This window comes from Gigantopelta aegis, chromosome 3 (assembly GCF_016097555.1).
Source record: "Gigantopelta aegis isolate Gae_Host chromosome 3, Gae_host_genome, whole genome shotgun sequence".
Taxonomy (NCBI): Eukaryota; Metazoa; Mollusca; class Gastropoda; order Neomphalida; family Peltospiridae; genus Gigantopelta; species Gigantopelta aegis.
Window position 1 is genome coordinate 43072160 of NC_054701.1, and position 23631 is coordinate 43095790.

The 23631-nt window shown below is 37.3% G+C and overlaps 1 protein-coding gene across 1 annotated transcript in view; it reads right to left on the reverse strand.

The window, feature by feature from the left end:
* Positions 1-4431: 4431 nt before the first annotated feature.
* Positions 4432-23631, reverse strand: part of LOC121368075 (RNA helicase Mov10l1-like) — a 30852-nt gene continuing 11652 nt past the window's right edge. The window contains exons 7-19 of the mRNA XM_041492606.1: positions 22194-22285; positions 21407-21468; positions 20307-20669; positions 19392-19501; positions 18528-18605; positions 17229-17384; positions 16066-16131; positions 15251-15415; positions 13359-13532; positions 12054-12203; positions 11166-11273; positions 7577-7717; positions 4432-6246 (exon numbers count right to left, since the gene is read on the reverse strand). Coding sequence (XP_041348540.1) covers positions 5431-6246; positions 7577-7717; positions 11166-11273; positions 12054-12203; positions 13359-13532; positions 15251-15415; positions 16066-16131; positions 17229-17384; positions 18528-18605; positions 19392-19501; positions 20307-20669; positions 21407-21468; positions 22194-22285 — 2481 coding nt within the window. The 3' untranslated portion in view covers positions 4432-5430. The remainder of the gene's footprint in view (positions 6247-7576; positions 7718-11165; positions 11274-12053; positions 12204-13358; positions 13533-15250; positions 15416-16065; positions 16132-17228; positions 17385-18527; positions 18606-19391; positions 19502-20306; positions 20670-21406; positions 21469-22193; positions 22286-23631) is intronic.

Consider the following 23631-nt stretch of genomic DNA (forward strand, 5'->3'; position numbering starts at 1 on the left):
GAACAGCCAACAGGTATCGAACACGTTTGTTTTAACGACACCACTAGAGCACATTGATTTATTAATCATTGGCTATTGGATGTCAAACATTTGGTAATTCTGACATATATAGTCTTAGAGAAGAAACCTGCTACATTTTTCTATTAGTAACAAGAGATCCTTTATATGCACCATCCCACAGACAGGATAACACAAACCACAGACTTTGATATACATGTACCAGTCGTGGTGCACTGGCTGGAATGAGAAATAGCCCAATGGGCCCACTGATGTGGATCGATCCCAAACCAACTGCGCATCAAATGAGTGCTTTACCATTGGGATACGTCCCGCTGTTAGAATATCAAACAATTGCATGCATATGGCATGCAACTGAATTTTTACTTTTTTTTTAAACTGTGAACAATCTATTCTAAAATGTCAGGCGCTTGTTTATATGATCCTAGCATTGTAGATTTTTATTTTGTTTGATCCCTGAAACCCACCCCCTGCACATTTAAAATATACCTGTCACTGCAGCTTTAAAACCACATAAAACAAACACAACACAGATGGCATATTTACTTTTAAGACATATATTTATTATATACTCACAGAAAATGGTTCCTATGCATGAACTGTACAACATATATGTTTAACAGTAAATGAAGGTAAATTTAAAAAAATCAAATCAAAGAAATTATTTATTGCTCATTAATAAACATTATGACACCACTTGTAAAATCATGGTGTATCCACACGAATCACAAATTTCAACTATTTACTAACATTTCAATTGGTTTGAGATACAAATGTAATTTTAAACGCGCACAGAAAACTTTTCCTCGTAAATATAAAATTGTGCTGTTATTCGCACTTACATGGACATCACCAAAACAAAATTGTGTTGTTATTTACACTTAAATCATCAAACAAATGCAATCTGATTAGGCTTTGTTATCCTTGTATATAACATAAAAATAAATATAAAATACTTAAAACAATAATCATTATTGATGTCAGTTTATAAAAAAATATTAAAAACAAAAACAAAATAGTGCTGTTATTCACACTGAAATCATCAAATTAATGCAATCTGATTAGACCGTGTTATCCTTGTATATCACATACTACATAGAGAAATTAATATAAAAAAACTTAAAACAATAATCATTATAGACATGTACATGTACATGTAATTATAAAATGAAGCAGCTGACATGTTAGTTTATATAAAAATGAAAAAAAGAAGCAAAAAAACAACAAAAAAACCCCGACAAAAAACAACCATCACATTTCCAGCATTCTAAAATGGAAATAATTGTATGTACTTGGACCTTTTAAATCACTATTCGACGCCATATTACCGTAAATAAAATGTGCTGACTGCGTCATTAAATAAAAACATTTCCTTCCTTCCTTCTTTCATACATGAAGGTATTTTAGTATAAAACAGATTCTTACTTTCATCAGTAACTTTTCAGTCATGTAAAATCTATTACTGAGTATATAATCACCCATAAATTTGTTCAGAAGTCCCCAACCCAAAATTATAGAATCTTTATTTAGAGATGACTAAAAAAAAAAATACATACATGGACCCCACTGCTAACTTAATGCTCTTAAGGTGATCTTAGTGCTAAGATCGCTTCGAGGAATGGGTCCTGATCAGCTGAAATGTTCTAAATTGTAACATATCCAGATGATGTAACTGAAAAGGAAAGGAATGTTATTTTGTTGGTAGTGGATACAAAAAAAACACACAAAAAAACCCCATAAACACATACCCCCCAAAAAAAACCCAACCCCACCAGAATTTGCTTCCCATCTCCCCAAATCCAAGTGATAAACTCTAGAACAGCCCCTAACAGAAGAAGCCCACTACTGTGAAGCAGTTAACTCTCTTTAATTAACAACTAGGTGGGTGTTTTTCTTTTGCACATTCCTACACAAAGTCTTTGATTGACTTGACATGGAAGCATCATCTTGTAGACTTGACAACAAGAAGAAGGAAACGTTTTATTTAACGACACACCCAACACTTTATTTATGGTTATATGGCATCAGACATATGGTTAAGGACCACATAGATATTGGGAGAGGAAACCCGCTGTCGCAGCTTCATGGGCTACTCTTTTCGATTAGCAGCAAGGGATCTTTTATATGCACCATCCCACATCCTTAGATATACCAGATATGGCTGGAACAAGAAATAGCTCACCGACGGCGATCGATCCTAGACCGACCACGCATTGTGATCATTCCAGCACTGGGGAGTGGAAGGCAGCTATAAATTTTATTTTTGACTGGGAGTGCCAATGCCAAACACAAACGAACCGAGCTCCTGAAGTAGCAACGCAAAGACCAATCGATGGCACTGTTAGAAGGTCACGTATTTTATGTGTATACAAGTTTGTTTTGTTTAACGACATCACCAGAGAACATTGATTTATTAATCATCGGCTATTGGATGTCAAACATTTGGTAATTTTGACATATAGTCTTAGAAAGGAAACCTGCTATATTTTTTCCATTAGTAGCAAGTGATCTTTTATATGCACCATCCAACAGACAGAATATCACATACCACGGCCTTTGATATACCTGTCGTGGTGCACAGGCTGGAACAAGAAATAGCCCAATGGGCCCACCAACAGGGATCGATCCCAAACTGATTGTGCATTAAGCGAGCGCTTTACCACTGGGCTACGTCCCACTCTACTCTGTGTATATATGGCATAAAGTAAATTTTATATTGTTAGTAGTGGATGCAACACAACCACCCTGCCCACAAACTGCTTCCCACCTCCCCAAATCCAAGCGATCAACCCTAGAACAGCCCCTAACAGAAGAAGAAGCCCATTACTATGAAGCAGACTTCAATTAACAACAAGGTGGGTGTTTTTCCCTTCAACATTCCTACACACGTCATTGTATTTGATTCACACGACATGGAAGCATTAAAGTTGGTCAGAAACCTTACAAGGCTACCAGTACTGAGAGGGATCACTTCTACGAACTGTCTCACATTAGGTTCACAACCATGCCAGCACTGAGCTAAATTCAACACACTCACTGGGAGATGGATGAGAGGAGGGGGAAGAGTGGAAGGGGAGGCAACTATATATTAATTTTATTTTTAACTGGGAGTGTCAATGCATTATCTTCAGACTTAGGGGTGGGGGCCAGTGGCTCCACACTCCCCTCACTTGCAATGCCTGTGTTCCACTTCAAAAAGAAAAGGTATATTTGTTTGACATTTTACCATATTTTAAACTATGGCTTCCCCCATCTGCTGTGCCACATAATTATAGTTATTTGGACCGACACTTGATCCAGAGAGACATCGCAGTAAAGCCACAACCAGCAGCTTGGAAGAGAAAGAAAAGGAATATCTGTATTAATAACACTACAGCACATTTTAAACTATGGTTTTCTGGTGTTTAATAGTATACTTGGTCCAGAGAGGTAGAAAAAACCTGCTGCTGTCACATACATGTAGGCTACTCCTACTAAAATGCAACAAGTGAGCTTTGATATGCACAAGTTTTTTATTGACAAGACAACACATACCATGACTTTTTGGAGTGCCAACAATGAAGCACCAATTTGGACTGAGCTTAAAAACAGATACATGTACTGATCGTATTGCCAGTAAAAGTGGGAACATAACAGTAAGACTTATAAATATAGGTTATTACCAGTGTTTTTCGGTATCGTCAATATCATATATTAGGAATAAAAAAATTATTATGAAAGCCTCTGGCGAGCATAATACATTATTTTTATTCCTAATATATGATATTGACGATACCAAAATACACGAGGGTAATAATCTCTTTATCATATAAGCTCAAGCTTAATACGATGTGTTTTTGTAAACTGTACACGCAACTTTTAATTCCAGTCCGCCATTACTAAATATTCAAATGATGTAAAAATATGTGGCACAGTGTATTTTTGAATGGAAATGACATCAATCTCGAATGACGTCATTTTGGATGTCCTTACATCAAAATAAAGTTATGCCTAGCGTTTTTTGTTTTCTGAACGCTGGACAGCTTTCAGTGTCAAATTGCCATTAAAATGTTTTTATTTGATGACTGTGAATGCATACGTCAATCATGGATTGCCACTCAAGTATGTTTGCTTAAATATCAATAAACCTAGTGCCGAGACCTTGACTAATTTACATCTAATTTGCAAAGTTATCAAATTCTTAAAGTATGTGATCTAAAAAATATCACATACTTTGATATTATATGATAAAGTGTTTTACTTAATGATGCACTCCACATATTTTATTTACGGTTATATGGCATCAAACATATGGTTAAGGACCACACAGATATTGAGTGAGGAAACCTGCTGTTGCCTCTTCATGGGCTACTCTTTTTGATAAGCAGCAAGGGATCTTTTATACGTACCATCCCACAGACAGGGTAGTGCATACCACAGCCTTTGATATACCAGTCGTGGCGCACTGGCTGGAACGAGAAATGCAGGTAACCCAATGGGCCCACCGATGGGGATCAGCGCTGTACCACTGGCCTACGTCCCGCCCCTGGATTGCATGAATAAAATATGGTGATTCTAATAAGTTTGTGGCTCTTAATTTTAGAAATAGAATCGATGTTTAACGAATTCCCAGCACGAAAAAATACATTGGCTATTGGGTGGAAAACTTAATTTTGATAAACAGCCAATGATTAATGAATTATGTATCTAGCAGTGTCGTTAAACAAACCAAACTTTAAATTTCAGAACATAATAATTCACCGGTAAACCAACTGATGGTTCATGTCAATCAGAAGTTGCGTAACCAGCACACAAACAGGATGGTTCGTGTGACTATTGTGCTCTGCACAGCACGGCTATTGATGGACATGTACAAGCTGTGGAGCACCGTTTAGAATGTCATGAGTCTATTGAAGTGAATAGATCCTTCAACCCTTAGCACTGTGATCAGAAGCTGTATCACCGATGTATACGCCCACTTCCTTATTTACACTGGCTCATTAATACAATCATGTAAATATTAGAAAGTCAAATAATCACAGACAATAGTTTTTCTTCTCCTACTAGCTGGTTTGCTAAGAGCTGTGAGTGCGTGTGTTTGTGCGTGCATGTTCATGTGTGTGTGTGTATGTGCATGTTTGTGTGTGTGTGTGTGTGTGTGTGTGTGTGTGTGTGTGTGTATGCATGTGTGTATGATGCAATGTGCACTTAGGTAAATATGGTGTGCGTGTGTGCGAGATACACATATTTGTGTGGTGTGTGTGTTTGAGTCCATGTGCATATTCCATTTTGTGTGTATGTGTCTGTATTTTTATCTGTCTGTGTATGTATATATGTGTCTGTGTGTGTGCATGTTCGATCATGTGTGTCTGTGTCTGTGTCTATGCATATGTGCATGCATGTTTGTGTACACTCATTATCATATCTTGCATCTCAAGTACTTTCAAAACTATTGCTGCCATTCTGTAAAACATGTTCAATGTCTGAACACCACACTGCGTCACTCGGTACCCGACGACTTCCACCATTCAGCGAACCAAGCGACAAAATATCTTCCAATTCAACCTTTGACACAACCCCCATGCTGCCATCACCTGAATTCGTCACACTGAAACTCTCGCCTCTCAGCTTGGCTTCTAGAACACTGGCTTGTCGGATTTTATTTAAAACGTCGTTATTTAAGAGATCCAAACCTTCTATTCCTGCGCCATTCCCATGCTCAGTGGCTGAAGTGTGTAAAGTGTTATAATTTTCTGTATTCACGTGGTCTCCAGAACACAACAAGCTGTCTGTATTACCACCAGTATTGGGCACAGAATTTAACAAGCTGTTCATATTTTCACCAGTGTTTAGTACAGCTGTATGATGATCTTCTGCTGTGTTCTGCTTTTCATCACTTTCTGTATTCCCAACATAACCAGGACTTGACAAGCTGTTCATATTTTCACCAGTATTTAGTACAGTTGTATGATGATCTTTTGCTGTGTTCTGCTTTTCATCGTTTTCTGTATTCCCAGCATCACCAGGATTCGACAGGTGGTTCATATTTTCACTAGCATCGGAGACATGGGGATGCTTGTTTTTCACCATATTTGACTTTTCGTCATCAGTTTGTCTACATGAAGCGTCCTGTTCTGTACTGTTCTTGCAGTCCTCCTCACTCTTTTCTTTTTCCAATGTGGGTAAATCGCAGCCTACGTAGGCACCATTGTCAGCACAGTATTTTATCAATTCCATCCAGTATGTATCCTAAACATATAATGTATTTTAAGAGACAAGTTAATCAGATTAAAAGAAAAAAACAGAAGAAGAAAAAAACAGAAAAAAACCCCTCAAACCACCCTCACACACATTCTGAATCCCATTTTTGTTTTGGTTTTTCAGTCATGAATGCAATTTTGCTTACATTTTTTTTTAACAGTTTTCCTAAAGTAGCCCAGTACAATTAACATAATCTTAATTTTACAACTCGTCATCACAGATTTAGTTTTTCAATGTTTACCAACTAATGCATGCATTAATGATTAAAATCAATGACTCGATGTTCTTGACGTAAATACATTTTCTGTTTCACATAATATGCATTTTGAGCATTTTGTTTATTTAAGCAAAAGGTTGTAAGGAATGTGTTACTCGACAATAAAAAAGCTGTTAATAGCTGCCATATGGCTAGGGTCAGTGCCTTTAGTAGATGTTATATTTCATAGTATTTCTCTGTTACATACTCGTTATATAATCCCTTACTACAAAGGATGAAAGGTCAGTCTCCATGAGGCCTTCATAGTCATTAACTTGATGAATAAGAAATAATTAAATGCTATATACTAACAAACATGTATCTATGAACTTGGAAAATGGCCATTTTAACATAAAAGTTGAGTTGGTTATTAGCCAACACAAAATTTATGATTAGTAATTGAAAAAATGCAGAAAAGAAAAAAGAAGCAGAAGAATTAACATGAAAAACAAATTTGATATACGATTCTAAGACTTTTAAGTTACAAAATATATTTCTTTCCAGTGAATGTATTAATGAATAGACAAATGGATATATGAATGAATGAATGGATGAATAGATTGATGGATGAATGAATGAATGAATGAATGAATGGATGGATGGATTGATGAATGAATGAATGGATGGATGGATGGACGGATGGATGGATTGATGAATGAATGAATGAATGAATGAATGAATGGATGAATGAATGAATGGATGGATGGATTGATGAATGAATGAATGGATGGATGGATGGATGGATTGATGAATGAATGAATGGATGGATGGATGGATGGATGGATGGATGGATTGATGAATGAATGAATGAATGAATGAATGAATGAATGAATGGATGAATGAATGGATGAATGAATGGATGGATGGATGGATGGATGGATGGATGGATGGATGAATGAATGGATGAATGAATGGATGGATGGATGGATGGATGGATTGATGAATGAATGAATGAATGAATGAATGAATGAATGAATGGATGAATGAATGGATGAATGAATGAATGAATGGATGAATGAATGGATGAATGAATGGATGAATGAATGGATGAATGATGTTTACCTGAGCCAGTGTGTGTGGATCTCCAATAACGAGCAGAAGAGCCTGAGCTCGTGTGATGGACACGTTGAAGCGCTTGGCATTGGAGAGGAAACCCAGAGTGTGACGCAGGTCGAACCCCATCAGCTTGGGGGACGAGCGAACCTGGACGAAACATGAACAAACTATTAGACACAAAACAATTATGAATAAAAATATATACTACTCAAAAGAATTTAAGGGTCAAAAATTTATAACCAAATATGTTTCAGAGTGTATTAGATTGATGATGTAAACTACACCAAAAATTAAATTTATTGTTCCATATTTACAAAAACCCACAAATAAACGTCACTGTATACAAGAAAGTCACATGACATGCTGTCAAAGTTGAAGGTTGTCAAATATGGATTTTACACATTAGAACATTCGTTTAATAGTGTGTGAATCCACCCCTGGCGCGAATACACTCGACACATCGTTGCCTCATGCTGTTGATCAGACGTCTGAAGAACTCTTGGGGAATGGCCTGCCACTCTGCCATAAGAAGTTGACCCAGATCATGAAGGTTGGCCGGAGGGGCATGGTTATCCCGAACTCTCCTGCCTAATTCGTCCCAGGCGTCTCTATTGGGGCCAAGTCAGGCGAATATGCTGGCCAATCCATCCTGGCGATACCTTGTTGTCTGAGAAAGTCCGTTACCACCCTGGTGCGGTGGGGTCTGGCATTGTCATCCTGCAGAACTGCCCCGCCGCCAATCTGCTGAAGGCCTGGGAGAACCAACGGCCGGATAATCTCATTCAGCTAGCGGATTCCATTCAGATTGCCATCCACCACATAGAGGGGGGTCCTGTGGTGGATAGAGATGCCGCCCCACACCATGACGCTGCCACCACTGAACCGATGACGTTGTCTAAAGTTAACGTCAGCGAAGCGCTCCCCAGGACGTCTGTAGACACGAACCCGACCGTCGTTGAACTGGAGACTAAACCTGGACTCATCAGTGAACATCACTCGACCCCACTGAACACGTTGCCACCGCAGATGAAGTGTGCACCAGTGACGCCTGGCCGTTCTGTGACGTGGTAGGAGTGGTGGTCGAACAGCCTGGCGACGGCAGCGTAGATTATTGGCTCTCAGACGATTGTGTATGGTTTGATCAGACACTCGAGTTCCAGTCGCAGTCCGCAGATTGTCACGTAATCGGCGTGCAGTGGTTGTGCGTTGACGTAGAGCCATATTGGTGATGTAGCGGTCCTCTCTATTTGTAGTGCTTGGGGGTCTTCCTGAACGTGGACGATTTCGAACAGAATTCGTTGCTTGGTACCGTTGCCACAGTCGGCCAACGACACTCTGACTGACACCAAGTCTTAGAGCAACATTTCTTTGCGTATTGCCATCCTGAAGCCAAGCAATAGCCCTACCTCGATCTTCGATAGTCAGTTGACGTCGTACCATTGTCGAATTTGGAGTATGCACCGTACACGAACGCAAGCTCCAATTATACGGAAATTCAGCATTGGGAACATGGAATACACATGCAAAGCATGCAAATGAAGCGCTTTGTGAAAAAGCAAGTTATGGGCACTTAGCAGACCTTTCGCTTTCGCCCTAATTTACGTGCAAATGTAAGCATGTTTTCGCCATTAGAACTAGTCGACAGTGTCAATGACAGTGGATTTTAATTCATTTATGGGTTGCTTAGACCCACTTTCGTCAAAATGGAACAATACCATGCGTGACATTATGGTCTAGCTAATATAATTGACATTCATAAAATATCGTCTGACCCTTAAATTCTTTTGAGTAGTATATATATAATATTAAACCCACCCCCAACATTTTAGCAATTTACTGACAAGATGTAAAGTTACATGAAAGGAAAGGAAAGGAAATGTTTTATTTAACGACGCACTCAACACATTTCATTTACAGTTATAGGATCCACAGATAGGATAGTACATACCACAGCCTTTGTTACACCAGTTGTGGAGCACTGGCTGGAACAATAAAGGTACATGAATGCACAAACGCACACACACACATTTACCATCAAAACACACACACACACACAGACACACCACATACACCCAGACACACAAACATTGTAATTCAGCATCCTTGTAGTCTAAATGACCGTGTTGAACATTATTAACATCAAACATGTGATTACAATCATAATTAACACTTGTTACAAGTTACAGTTCGTGGATTTATAAATTATCACATTTGTGTACAATACAATTCTTTTATTGTATGCAAGGCCATAAGCCCATACATGTATATACAAGAATTCATATATTGATATTTTGGAACCAGTTGTTCAAACAATTAGCCAGCAGTTTTAGAAACAACACAAAATAGAAGTATTTATTATTACAAATATGTTTAAAAATATCTTTTTTTTTTTTTTTTTTTTTTTTTTTTTTCAAATAAAGTTTATTGACCCCAGAAAACAAATATAGTAGTGCCAGGGTTGGTATCGCTACTATGAAATCATTTAATGTGTTAAACACTGCACATAAGTGAATATATATATAGCACATTAATCGAACAGTAGTAATGAACATAGATACATGTAAAACATAGTTTATAGTTTAAACATATCTTGTTACATACCATCACATTATCGCACTACAATCTTACATGAACACCAACCAAACGATTAGAGTGATACAAATTAAGATCTATTACGGTAATAAATAGGATATTAAACTCGCCACCACCCCACACCACGTCTATGTCCCTCCTGAAACAATTCTCATTGTCACTCAATAAAGTTCGTGACAACTGAAAACTATTTCACTGGAGACACAAACACTACACAAAATGGTTGCTCGTCCAATTTGTGTAAGTATAATACAGAATTTATGCAACTCTCGCAAGAGGAATAAAAGAATTCCCAAACTCACTGCATAAATTACATATGGCACTCCTGTTCATGCAATAATCTAGTATATTTATATGATATATATCAAGTTCTATTTAATAGACAGCAAAACTCTGCTATCATGACCATACGAGGATCTTTTTAAATTGTTCTTAATAGTGGGGTGATCCTAATATAAAACTGACAGTCTTATATTAATAATGACGATTGCTTGGTACATTTTGATGGTGTATTTTATCCTCCAAAGTTCTCATAACTCATGAAATAAAAGGAAGGAAGAAAATGTTTTATTTAATGACACAATCAACACATTTTATTTATGGTTATATAACATCGGACATATGGTTAATGACCACACAGATATTGAGGGAGGAAACCCGCTGTCACCACTTCATGGACTACTCTTTTCGATTAGCAGCAAGGGATCTTTTATATGTACCATAACACAGACAGGATAGTATATACCATGGCCTTTGTTACACCAGTTGTGGAGCACTGGCTGGAACGAGAAATAGCTCAATGGGTCCACAGATGGGGATCGAGCCTAGAAAGATTGCGCATCAGGCGAAGACTGTACCACTGAGCTATGTCCTGTCCCCATGAAATAAAATGTCAATGACAAAATCTGACATTTACAAAACGAATTACATATTGGTCTTTACAGTGGCATGGTCTTACAACCAGTATGTTCACTGGACGGGGTTTCACTGTGTTTGTACTTACTGTAGAAATGATGATAACGAGACGTTCTTGTCCTTGAAATTCCTCCACCGACCCGACCTTGACCCTTGGTACATTGAGCTTGTCAATCAGAAGGCGTATTTTCTCAACCTGCAATGTTTTATTAACCCATATCAACATTTAGCTGCTTTAGCACATTAAAAGATGGAAGGTGGCAATTTTACCAAAGTTGTCCCTGCCACCTACTTCTTATAATTGTAATTATGCATCTCACTGTGTTCATTAGATACTGCCACCTACTTTTTCCAAACAGCTTCCTACTTTCAAAGATAAATAATGAACACATTGATGCATTAATGAATGTTTTTACTCACATCTGTTCTGATCCAACAGCCGATGATTAATTGATAAATTAGCTCTACTGGTGTCATAAACCACAATGCACATTGAGCAACTGGGGATTTAGCCAGGATTTTTTGTCAGGATCCTTTGTCTGATATTTAAACATCAAATTGGTAATTTTTGCGACCGGCCTCGGTGGTGCAGTGGTTAAGCCATTGAACTGTAAGCTGGTAGGTACAGGGTTCACAGACCGGTACCGGCTCCAAACCAGAGCCAGTTCCTAAGTGCTCAATGGGTAGGTGTAAGGCCACTACATCCTCTTCTCTCTCACTAACCGCTAACCAACTAACCCACTGTCCTGGACAGACAGCCCAGATAGCTGAGGTGTGTGCCCAGGACAGCATGCTTGAACCTTAATTGGATATAAGCACGTGGATAATTTTCTCTTTTATAACCCTTAACCTGACCTCAAACCAATGGCATATCTATGTAAGCAGACTAGTCCGAACATCCCAACAGCCAATGGGATGGCTTAAAAGCTTCAAAATAAATTAAAATATTTACTACATGCACTAAAACCGTGCTGACCTGTTTTCTGTATGGGGTTATGATGCCAATGTTGTCTGTATCTAGGTGAAACGGTCCGTGTTCTAACAGGGCCTGGAGGTACTGGACGACCAGAACGGTTTCCATTGGATTATACCACGATGGACTTCCACCATCTCGGACATCTTCACCCTGAAAAACAAAAAAAAATTGAAAAATCGGATCGTTTTGTCATTTTATGAACACTTAACCTGACCTCTCACTAAATGCAACTGACACCAACTAAAACCTAGCCCCTAACCATAGGAATTTCCTCCTATAAAAATAGCATAGTCACACAAACTAAAGTATAAAAAAGTAACTGCTTAATACGGATTAGTACCCCATGACAGGTAGTATATATGTTTCTGTTTCTGGAAAAATGCATAACAAAAATTCATTTGGGACGATGATTAATAAATCAATGTGATCTAGTGGCGTCATTGAACAAAAACAAATTTTAACTTCTTTTTTTTTAGTAAATGAAATGAAATGAATCTTTAACAACACCTCAGCATATTATGAAAACAACGGCTACTTGGTGTCTAACGTATGATCGTATTGACATTTGTCTAATAGAAACATAGGAAATCCATTACCACCACATAAGGCTCCTCCTAATGACAAAGCAGCAAGGGGCACTTTCCCATAGACAGGACAGTACATACCACACTACAGCACCCTACCACCGAGCTACATCCTGTTCCCTTTTCAATAGGAGTATCTATGTTTCGAAATAACCATGTTTAAATAGCAACACTTTAACAAAAAAGTAATGGTTATTTTGATACTTGCGTTAAAAAGAGGAGAGGGTGGGACGTACCCCAGTGATAAAGCGAGCGCTTGATACATGGCTGGTTTAGGGTCGACCCCCATCAGTGGGCCAATTGGGCTATTTCTCGCTCCAGCCAATGCACCATGACTGATATATCAAAGCCCGTGGTATGTGTTATTCTGTCTGTGGGATGGTGCATATAAAAGATCCCTTGCTACCAATCGGTTTCCTCTTTAAGACTATATGTCGCAATTACAGAATGTTTGACATCCAATAGCCTATGATTAACAAATCAATGTGCTCTAGTGGTGTCATTAAATAAAACAATATTTTTTTAATAAAAAAAAGAGAGGAAGGAAACCTGCTTCCCCCAACAAAGGCATGATTTGTCAGTCATGGGGCACTGGTCGGGATGGAAATAAACCCAAGTCCATGGAAGGTGACTGATCCTATGACCCATTGCTTCTTGGATGACTGCTCTACCACTGACACACACCCTACCCCCTAAAATGCACAGTGGATGGTGAACCTACCTTTACTCCATGGAAAATGATGGGGAAGTCTTTTCTGGGCAATTTATGCCAGCCACAGAATCTGTGAGTGAGACTGGGGTCGGCACACTCCTTCAGCTCGCTGTAATAGAAGAGCTTCGACGGCAGAGCCAGAATGGCCGGATGGGATCGGTAGTTGTCCGCTAACATCGTAACCTGAAGAAGAAAGAAGAAAGAAATGTTTTATTTAATGACGCACTCAACACATTTTATTTACGGTTATATGGTATCAGACATATGGTTAAGAACCACACAGATATTGAGGGAGGAAACCTGCTGTCGCCACTTCATGGGCTACTCTTTTCGATTAGCTGCAAGGGATCTTTTATATGCACCATCCTACAGACAGGGTAGTACATACCACAGCCTTTGATATACCAGTCATGGTGCACTGGCTGAAATGGAAAATAGCTCAACGGGCCCACTGACGGGGATCGATCCCACGCCGACCGCGCATTAAGCGAGCGCTATACCACTGGGCTACGTCCCGCCACTAAATCGTAACCTGAAACAGAATAATCTAAAACATTTACAAATTGAAATCAATCTGTTGTACTTCCAAGAATTAGCTACTTACATTGAAAACCTTTATTCTAAAATAAATATTTATTTTCTTAGGTTACTAGTTAGTGATGGAAAAACGTTGTGTTCTTGTTTTATCTTTGATGAACTACAATAACTGTGATTGAATCAAACTGAATAGTGTAATCTTACTGGTACCTCTGACTTCAGTCATCATCAGAAATCTAAACATAGTGAATATTATTACATGTCCAAAAGAACATCCATATTATATAGTCAGCCAAAACATATGCCAGCCAATCTTATGGGTCACTCCGACTTTAAGTTTCCAACCAAAACGATTAGCTTTTCATCTGACCATTCAATGCTGTGCTGGCATAAAGTTGGCAGAGTTAAGAAAAACCATAACGTATTCTCTGGGTGAGAAAAATTTTCCCCAAAATTATTTATTAAACTTCAAAAATACCAGAAATGCTGATATTTTCTGTAACAAAAGGTCAATAATTACATGTAATTTTTTCGCCAAATTAAAATAAATTTCGCCAGTTGCTTTTAAAATTTGCAAATTTGGCGAGTGCCAAAGCTAGCCATGAGAATAACTGACATCAAATAGTGTTGGCTAAAATAAGTATTTGATCTACTAATGCCAAAGCAATTGCATTTCCACATGACGTTTCATTTTGTATATATTCGACAGCACTAAATAAACTGTAATGTAATAATAGAGATAACTGTTAATAATTAAAAGAAGACCACCTGGACACAAAACACCATAGGTTTATATCAGACCTAACATACTAAGCCGAGAGCGGAAGCAAAGTTGCTTGTGGTTGCTCACTAGATTGGCTTTTTCTACCAGGGCCTGTACTTACAAAACGTTTAGGGTCTAGACTCAATCTCTTATCATGACATGACACACATACAATTTGCATGGTGTTGTGTAGACTCTATTAAGAGTCTTGAGTCCAGACTAACATTTTATCAGCATAGGTCCTGGGCCCGTGCTTATAAAACTTTTAGAGTCCAGACTTAATCTCTAATCACGACATCACACACATACAATTTGCATGGTGTTGCCATGACGTTAAAGTCTCAGACTCTATTAGAGTCTTGAGTCCAGACTCTAAAACATTTTATCAGCACAGAGCCTGGCGTTAGATAAATAAAACTGATCTATTCCAGTCATGGGGCACTGGTTGGAACAGGAAATAACCCAACAGGTCCTGCAAGGAGGTTCGATCCTACCACCCAAGCACCTCATCCTAGCACTCTACCAACTGAGTTAAATCCTGTCACCAACTGCTTGCCCTTATGAACACTCCATAATAGTTAATGTTGTCTGTGAAGCCTACCACTAATGAATCAAATCCACCATTGTCAGCAAAAGCAGAAGGGTTTCTCGTGTACGGCGGACAAGTCATGATGCGCTCCAGAAACGACAGATCTAAACCATACATCTTGGCATATGTCGACATCAACACTGGTCCCAGCTGGCGCGGGTCTCCAGCAAGAATGATCTGGACAATACAAAAGAAAAACAAAATAATGTTGATCGCTGATTATTTAAAAACAACTATGAATGCTTATTCACAGAAAAAGTCAATGGGAAATTGCAGTTGTGCAATGCAGACAGACCCCAACAGACAAGCACCTGCCATGGTTTTAAGAGACAAGGACTGGAAGGTGGAGATGGAATGGAAAAGAAGGGTTTTATTTAACAACGCACTCAACACATTTTAATTATGGTTATATGGCGTTAACGACCACACAGATATGAGAGAGGAAACCCGCTGTCGCCACTTTATGGACTACTCTTTTTGATTAGCAGCAAGAGATCTTTTATATGCACCATCCCACAGACAGGATAACACATACCACGGCCTTTGATATACCAGTCGTGGTGCACTGGCTGGAGCGAGAAATATCCCAATGATGGGGATCGATCCCAAACCGACTGCGCATCAAGCAAATGCTTTACCACTGGGCTACATCCCGCCCCAGACTGGAAAAGAGTTTGAAAGACAGAAGGAACCATCAGAGTAGGAAGAAATGAGATGGCACTTGAGAGAAAGAAATTCATTAAAAAAAATACAATTTACAAAATACATAATTATGTCTTCAGTGGAGATTGATGTTTGATATGGTTTTATTAAAAACATATTTCTACCTGACCATCGGCACCAGCAACCAAACCCAGTGGAATCAGACACTCTGGCTCCGTAGCTTGACCACACTGGAAAAAACAACAACAGAAAATGTCATCAATCAAGAAGCAAGTAATACAAACATCTGCATGATTTAAATTAAAGTTTAGAGAAAAGAAGTAACTGACAGTTACATGTACTATAGATTATGCATTTCTGATACCATCTTACCCAACTAGTTTATGCAAAAATGAACATGAAAAATAAAACAGAAACAAAAAGTTCAGATGATAGGACTTAGATTTAGGTCAAAGCAAAGCAAAAACTATCTAAACCTAACAGAGGTGAATTCCTGACACTACAAAAAAAACCCATTCTGAGATAATAAACACAATTTAAACAAAAATAAAAATAATAATAATAAAAGTTAAAAAATTAAAAAGAAAGAGGTGATCACAGGACTGGAAATAGGATATTTAAAATTGAGTAGCATATTGTAGCCAACGACCAGTCCATTGTAACAAGGGGAAGGAAGGACATTTTTTATTTAGTGACGCACTCAACACTAACAAGGGGAAATGCAGAAAGTTTAGGTTATACGTCCTCTGCTGCCAAAAGAAGTTGAAAGACAGGAGGAACTGCCAGATCAGGTAGAAGGAAGGAAAGAAATGTTTTATTTAACGACGCACTCAACACATTTTATTTACGATTATATGGCATCAAACATATGGTTAAGGACCACACAGATATTGAGAGAGGAAACCTGCTGTTGCCACTTCATGGGCTACTCTTTTCGATTAGCAGCAAGGGATCTTTTATATGCACCATCTCACAGACAGGGTAGTACATATCACGACCTTTGATATGAATTTGTACCAGTCGTGGTGCGCTGGCTAGAACGAGAAATAGCCCAATGGGTCCACCGACGAGGATCGATCCCAGACCGAGCGAGTGCTGTACCACTGGGCTACATCCCGCCATCCTAACAAGGGGAAATGCAGAAAGTTTAGGTTATACGTCCTCTGCTGCCAAAAGAAGTTGAAAGACAGGAGGAACTGCCAGATCAGGTAGAAAGGAGATCATGGAAGTCAACAGAATAGAAAGAGAACAAAAACAGCAACTGAAACTACTGATTGCAATACATTGTTATTTAGTTCTGCATACAGTCTACTCGTTCTGATTTTACCTCGTCCACAAAGACGTGTGTGAAGTATCCCGCAGTCAACCCGAGAGCCAAAAAGGATCCAGCAGTGACACACGTACAAACCACAATGCGGTATTTCGACGTCAGTGCCAGGTCGGTGCCATCACAGCAATAACATTCAACACTTTCAGGAATACTCTGTTGTAAGAAACAAAACAAAATATATTTAGTTTAAATCCAGTCAGGTAGTGTCGTCAAACCTCTGTAAAATAAAAAAGGCACATACAAATTTATTAATTTTTCATTAACATAAAAAAAAAACCCACTATAGAGGCCTACACTTGTCTCCTCTGACATGCCATATTCTTTAAATGCAGTTGTTAATCTAGGGCTTATAAAAATTTATTAATTTTTATTAATATCCCCCAAAACGCTATAGAGGCCTACACTTTGCATTGATTTTCTTTTCACTGCCCCAAAGACAAATCCAGGAAACATTTTAGTGAGGGGAACAAGAAGAAGTTTCTTTTGTTTAACGACACTACTAGAGCACATTGATTAATTAATCATCGGCTATTGGCTGTCAAAAATTTGGTAATTTTGGCATATACATGTAGCAAGGGATCTTTTATATGCACCATCCCATAGACAAGATAGCACATACCACGGCCTTTGACAAACCAGTTATGGTGCACTGGCTGGAGCAAGAAATAACCTAATGGGCCCACCAATGGGGATCGATCCTAGACAGACTGGGAGTGCTTTACCACTGAACCCTGTGTCAAATAAAGGATGAGAATAACTGACTAATGACACCTCAAAACATTTGGCACATGACACATTATTATTTTGACACTTGGTCTAGAGAGAGAAAGAAAACCGATGCCACATAAACTATTACTACTGGAACGTAACAAGGTACTGTTTATATTAAATTTATAGACTTGGTAACAAAATCATGAGCAAATTTGATTTATTACTTCTCACATCATTAGCACAATTTGTAAATGCCGATTCTGTGATTTTTGATACTCCAGTTAAAATAATTTCATTTCATATTATTTCACAGAAATCACCTAGCATTTAGGTCTACAATGATTCTACAGGAATGTTAAAATATTCACTGAACTGTCCAATATAATCACCAATAATATGGGGGTTTTTGTTTTTTTTTAAACTAAGTCATTTTATTATAGAGGGATAAAAATGACAACTGGATAAAAAAAAGAGTCTGGAAAACATTTTGCAGGTTCTTAAAAAAATTAGGGTTAGTGTGAGCTTTTCATCAAAGAACAGAGTATTTTCATCTCTGCATTATCCCAACATTAAAATTATACATACCTCTCCGGATCTCTGAAAGGCGTTGAGTCGAACCATATCGGATGTCTTCACTAATCCACTCTGAACCAGCCTCTCAGCCTACCATGAAAAAAAGAAAGCAGACTATCTTGAAATTTATAGCGCTGGTTTTGTTTTCTACCCATTGAAGTTTAAAGTTTGTTTTGTTTAACAACACTGCTAGAACACACTATTTATTAATCATTGGCTATTGGATGTCATTGGATTTCATTAGCAGCAAGGCATCTTTCATATGTACTTTCCCACACACAGGACAGCATATACCACAGCATTTGATACATTAGTTGTGGGGCACTAGTTAGGATGGGGCAAAAGAACCAATCAGAGAATGGATCCACCGAAGAGGTTTGATCCTGTGACCTCATGCAAGTGCTCCAAACATCGGGATTACCAGAACCAGTAATGTCAAAGTTCAAGTTTGTTTTGTTTAAAGACACCACTAAAGCACATTTACTTATTAATCATTGTCTATTGGATGTCAAACTTTTGGTAAGTGTGACATAGTCTTAGAGAGGAAACTAGCTACAATTTTCCATTAGTAGCAAGAGATCTTTTATATGCACCATCCCATAGACAGGATAGAACATACCACGACCTTTGATATATACCAGTCGTGGTGCACTAGCTGGAACGAGAGATAGCCCAATGGGCCTACCAATGAGGATCGATCCTAGACCGATCGCTAATCAAGCAAGCACTTTACCACTTGGCTTTATCCCGCCTCTAATGTGAAAGTTAATGTTAAAATGGTTGTAACAGCAAAAAATGTTTTACACTGCCTTATAATTAGGGTTAGTGGTTTTACCAGTAAAGGTGAAGATGTAATGTAAAAGTGTCTATACTCACCAGTAAATCGGCAGCACTGTTCGAGGGTGTGCTTGCAAGAATACGACTAGAAGGCAACTGTGTGAACACTTGTAAAATAGACTCCACCACTGTTATTGTTTTACCTGTTCCTGAAATAAGGATATGCAGTACGTAAAATATTGCATAGGTCAGAGAAAACATTATTCAATACGACTGGAAGGCAACTGTGTAAACACTTGTAAAATAGACTCCACCACTGTTATTGTTTTACCAGTTCCTGAAATAAGAATATGCAGTACGTAAAATATTGCGTAGGTCAGAGAAAACATTATTCAATATGACTAGAAGACAACTGTGTGACCACTTGTAAAAGAGACTCCACCACTGTTATTGTTTCACCAGTTCCTGAAACAAGGATATGCAGTACGTAAAATATTGCATAGGTCAGAGAAAACATTATTCAATTCATACTGTGTTTACTGAAACAGTGAAGAAATCTGGAATATTATGTATGGATAGTTAATAATTAAAGTCTTTATCACGATTACATGTACATCTGTTTGCTAGTAACAAATAAAAAGTAATGTTTCCAACTAACTGTTATTTACCTACCACAATATCTTGATCCTAAAATGTCAGGAACCTAATAGTCTATAACATTTTAAAAAATCTAGAAATATTAATTTAATCAAGACAGTTGACAGATTCATTTTAAGAACTTGTTTTTCAGAGGAGGGTGTGTCCCAAGTGCAAGATGCAGATGTGATGAGAAATGAAGGCGATTGTTTCCCTTGAAAATTATAGTCTACTAACTATATATAATGTAACATGTATGCAAAAGTTTGCAATGAAAGCAAAAAATCTTTAAATTATAATCAATATTTTCAATCACAAATTAGGAAGCCAAAACATATAAAACAAATATATTAAAAAATAATGTTTTCAGTGACAAACCTGGTGGACCAAAGATCACATATGGCAGAGGTCGACTCTGTCCCAGAAGAATCTTTATGACGGCCATTTTCTGTCGATCGTTCAGACACTGATTGATAAATGGAATGCGATCCTGAACCCAGGTGTTGACCCCCGAGATGTATCGACTCCCAGACGTCTGACCCGAGACGGCCTCACTGCTCTGTGAATCTGACGAGTTTCTATCACTCGAATCATTAGTCTGGCCACAACTAGCAGAGAGCTTTTTGTTTTGCTTTTGTGTTGCTGTTTTGTAATTTGGAAGTTTGACAACATTCATACCACCACTTGCTGGCTTCAGCTCTAACTGAGGTGGTTTAATATTCAGTGATAATGGAAATAAAACTGGAAAAAAAAAAATATATATATAGATATTAATATCAACTAAAATGTGACATTATGATATACAATATGTATATAACATAAATTTTTTAAATTTTATCATGTTCTTCTAAAGTATCTAGTTTGAAAATGGAAAATGTTCTCTCATATTTTCACGCCTGAGATGGGATTTAATTGACGTTACTTGGAAACAAACTCTTAAGTCTTGATTTGAACTCAATATGTCTTCTAGTACTGCATCTTAGTTTTTTACACCATACGCTTTGATCATCAACAAAGGCCGACTTTAAATCCTTTTGTACATAATTCTTAAACATTTTTACAGAATATAATGAACATGTAAGACTACAAAACTGGAAGTTATATGAATGCTTATGAAACAACAGCAAACAATTTCCAACATCATCAATTTGACTTCAAACTAAATAAATATATCTTACTGTAAGTTCACTTCATATCTATATTTTGTACATTATACAATTGTTTTTACATTACAATATTTGCTTCAAATACAGTGAGATGCATTTAATAATGGGCAACATGTAGTGGCGACAGCGGGTTTTCTCTCCAAATCTGTGTGGTCCTTAACCATATGTCAATGCCATATAACCGTAAATAAAATGTGTTGAGTGCGTCGTTAAATAAAACATTTTTTTTTTTTTTTAATAAATAGCAAAATAATTTTAAAAATCAATAGCAATCTTGCATTGAAAGTTTTCCAAAATTCTACCTGTACCTACCAGTATCTTTTAAGTGTTGAACAGCTAGTCTGACAGCCTGATGACATCTTCGAAGAGGAGTCCTTACAAATACAAATATTACAGCAGTCAATATTAAAATACACTCAAACAGTTCAGGTACACAGTTAAAGATTTCTTAATGCATTAAGTTGGCACTCACAATTATAAGTATACAAACAGGTTTTACACACACACACACACACCACCCCAAAAAAGATAACAATATCCTTTGCAAAATAAACTATTTTGTGTTTAGGAGGAGGGTAACAAAACAATTAAATAATAATATAAATCAATATGCTTTGTATGCTTGTGAATATGTCAAATAAACGCTCATGTATTGCACATTTATCTTTATAGTAGTAACTTTTGCTTTCATAATCACTAAAATATCACAAAAACTGACAGATCAGCCAAAAGCATAATGTAATGTGACCGAATATCAAATCTTTATATGTATCAAACTTACTGGGACTAAGAGAGGAACGAAATATTTGACTTTCATATTAATTATATATATACTGACGTCCAAAAGAAACTTTACAAGGCTTGAAATTGTATTATAGAAAGAAATAAACAGTATAGTGGGATATGAAAGTATCATGAAGTTCAACATCTAAATGAGACAATGCACTTCGTGATACATGCAAAGTGTTTGTAAGGTGGTTTCTAAATTGGTTCTTTTCGATTCACAAACAATATTTATCAAATTATTCAAATTGTATACGTGTAAAGTTTCTTTTGGATGTCAGTATATATTTATCAAGACAACAACAAGAGAAGAAACCTGGTCGATGTAAACTGTACATTGTAGTCCTCTCCATTGTAGCGAGAGTGAAAGTCAGCGTTAAACTTGAGCAGCACCTCATTGGTAGTCACCTTAAATATTTAATCAAAGAGGCTTTAGTATGCTTCAAATAATATTTATTAAGTACAGGGTTTACATAATATTTTATAAATGGATAAATACCATTATTCATATTACAAAAATAAATAAAATAAAAATTGGCAATAAAAAAGAACTTTAAATAAAACAGTTTAAATGATGTGGATTTGTGTTGTTCTAAACTTACAATAAAGAGGTATTATTTACAACTTGTGTAACATTATGGTGGTACTTCGATAACCTAATAACTTACCTCAGTGAATGCAACATACATTAAATTACATGGCAAATATATTACAATTTATTCATAACAAACTAATCTCATTTGTGTAAGTATCATCAGAAACATTTGGAATTTCTGATACTACATGTATTTCCAAACGTATTTCAGAAATTTCGTATGGTACCACATCATAATTTAAACTATGACCATTCAGTATTTAACATATGGGTAATTTGACATTTTGTCTAGATAGCAGATTAAATCCACTGCTGCTATACACATTTTTCCTGGTATCTTTATTCCCTTTAAAAGGGTTAAAGGTTATCTTTATACAATGTTTCTGCCAGAAAGGAAATTTTGGGTATGGCGCTATGGAACTGAAAAGAAAGAAATGTTTTATTTAACGACGCACTCAACACATTTTATTTACGGTTATATGGCGTCAGACATATGGTTAAGGACCACACAGATTTGGAGAGGAAACCCGCTGTCGCCACTACATGGGCTACTCTTCCGATTAGCAGCAAGGGATCTTTTATTTGCTCTTCCCACAGGCAGGATAGCACAAACCATGGCCTTTGTTGAACCAGTTATGGATCACTGGTCGATGCAAGTGGTTTACACCTACCCATTGAGCCTTGCGGAGCACTCACTCAGGGTTTGGAGTCGGTATCTGGATTAAAAATCCCATGCCTCGACTGGGATCCGAACCCAGTACCTACCAGCCTGTAGACCGATGGCCTGCCACGACGCCACCGAGGCCGATCTATGGAACTGAATGCAACCAGTCAACATGGGAGACCTCTCCCAGAAAGAAAATGGGTTAAATTTAGGGTTAGGATTAAGAAAATCATACAGTAATAATAAGAGTAATTAATTTTGTCAAAAGGTTAACTTAAAAAAAAATCTTCAACATCCGTTTTATCCTCTGGCAGAAACCCTGAATATATATAAGTAGAGTAAAATTAAAACCAGACAAAAAATTTGTTTGCCAAGTTGTAGTCAAAATTCAGGAGATGACATTACGTAATATGCTTTCATATAAAGGCTATTTCATTTATATAAACATTATTGAAAATCATTAATTAAAATTGCTTTTCATAAGGAAAAAACCCA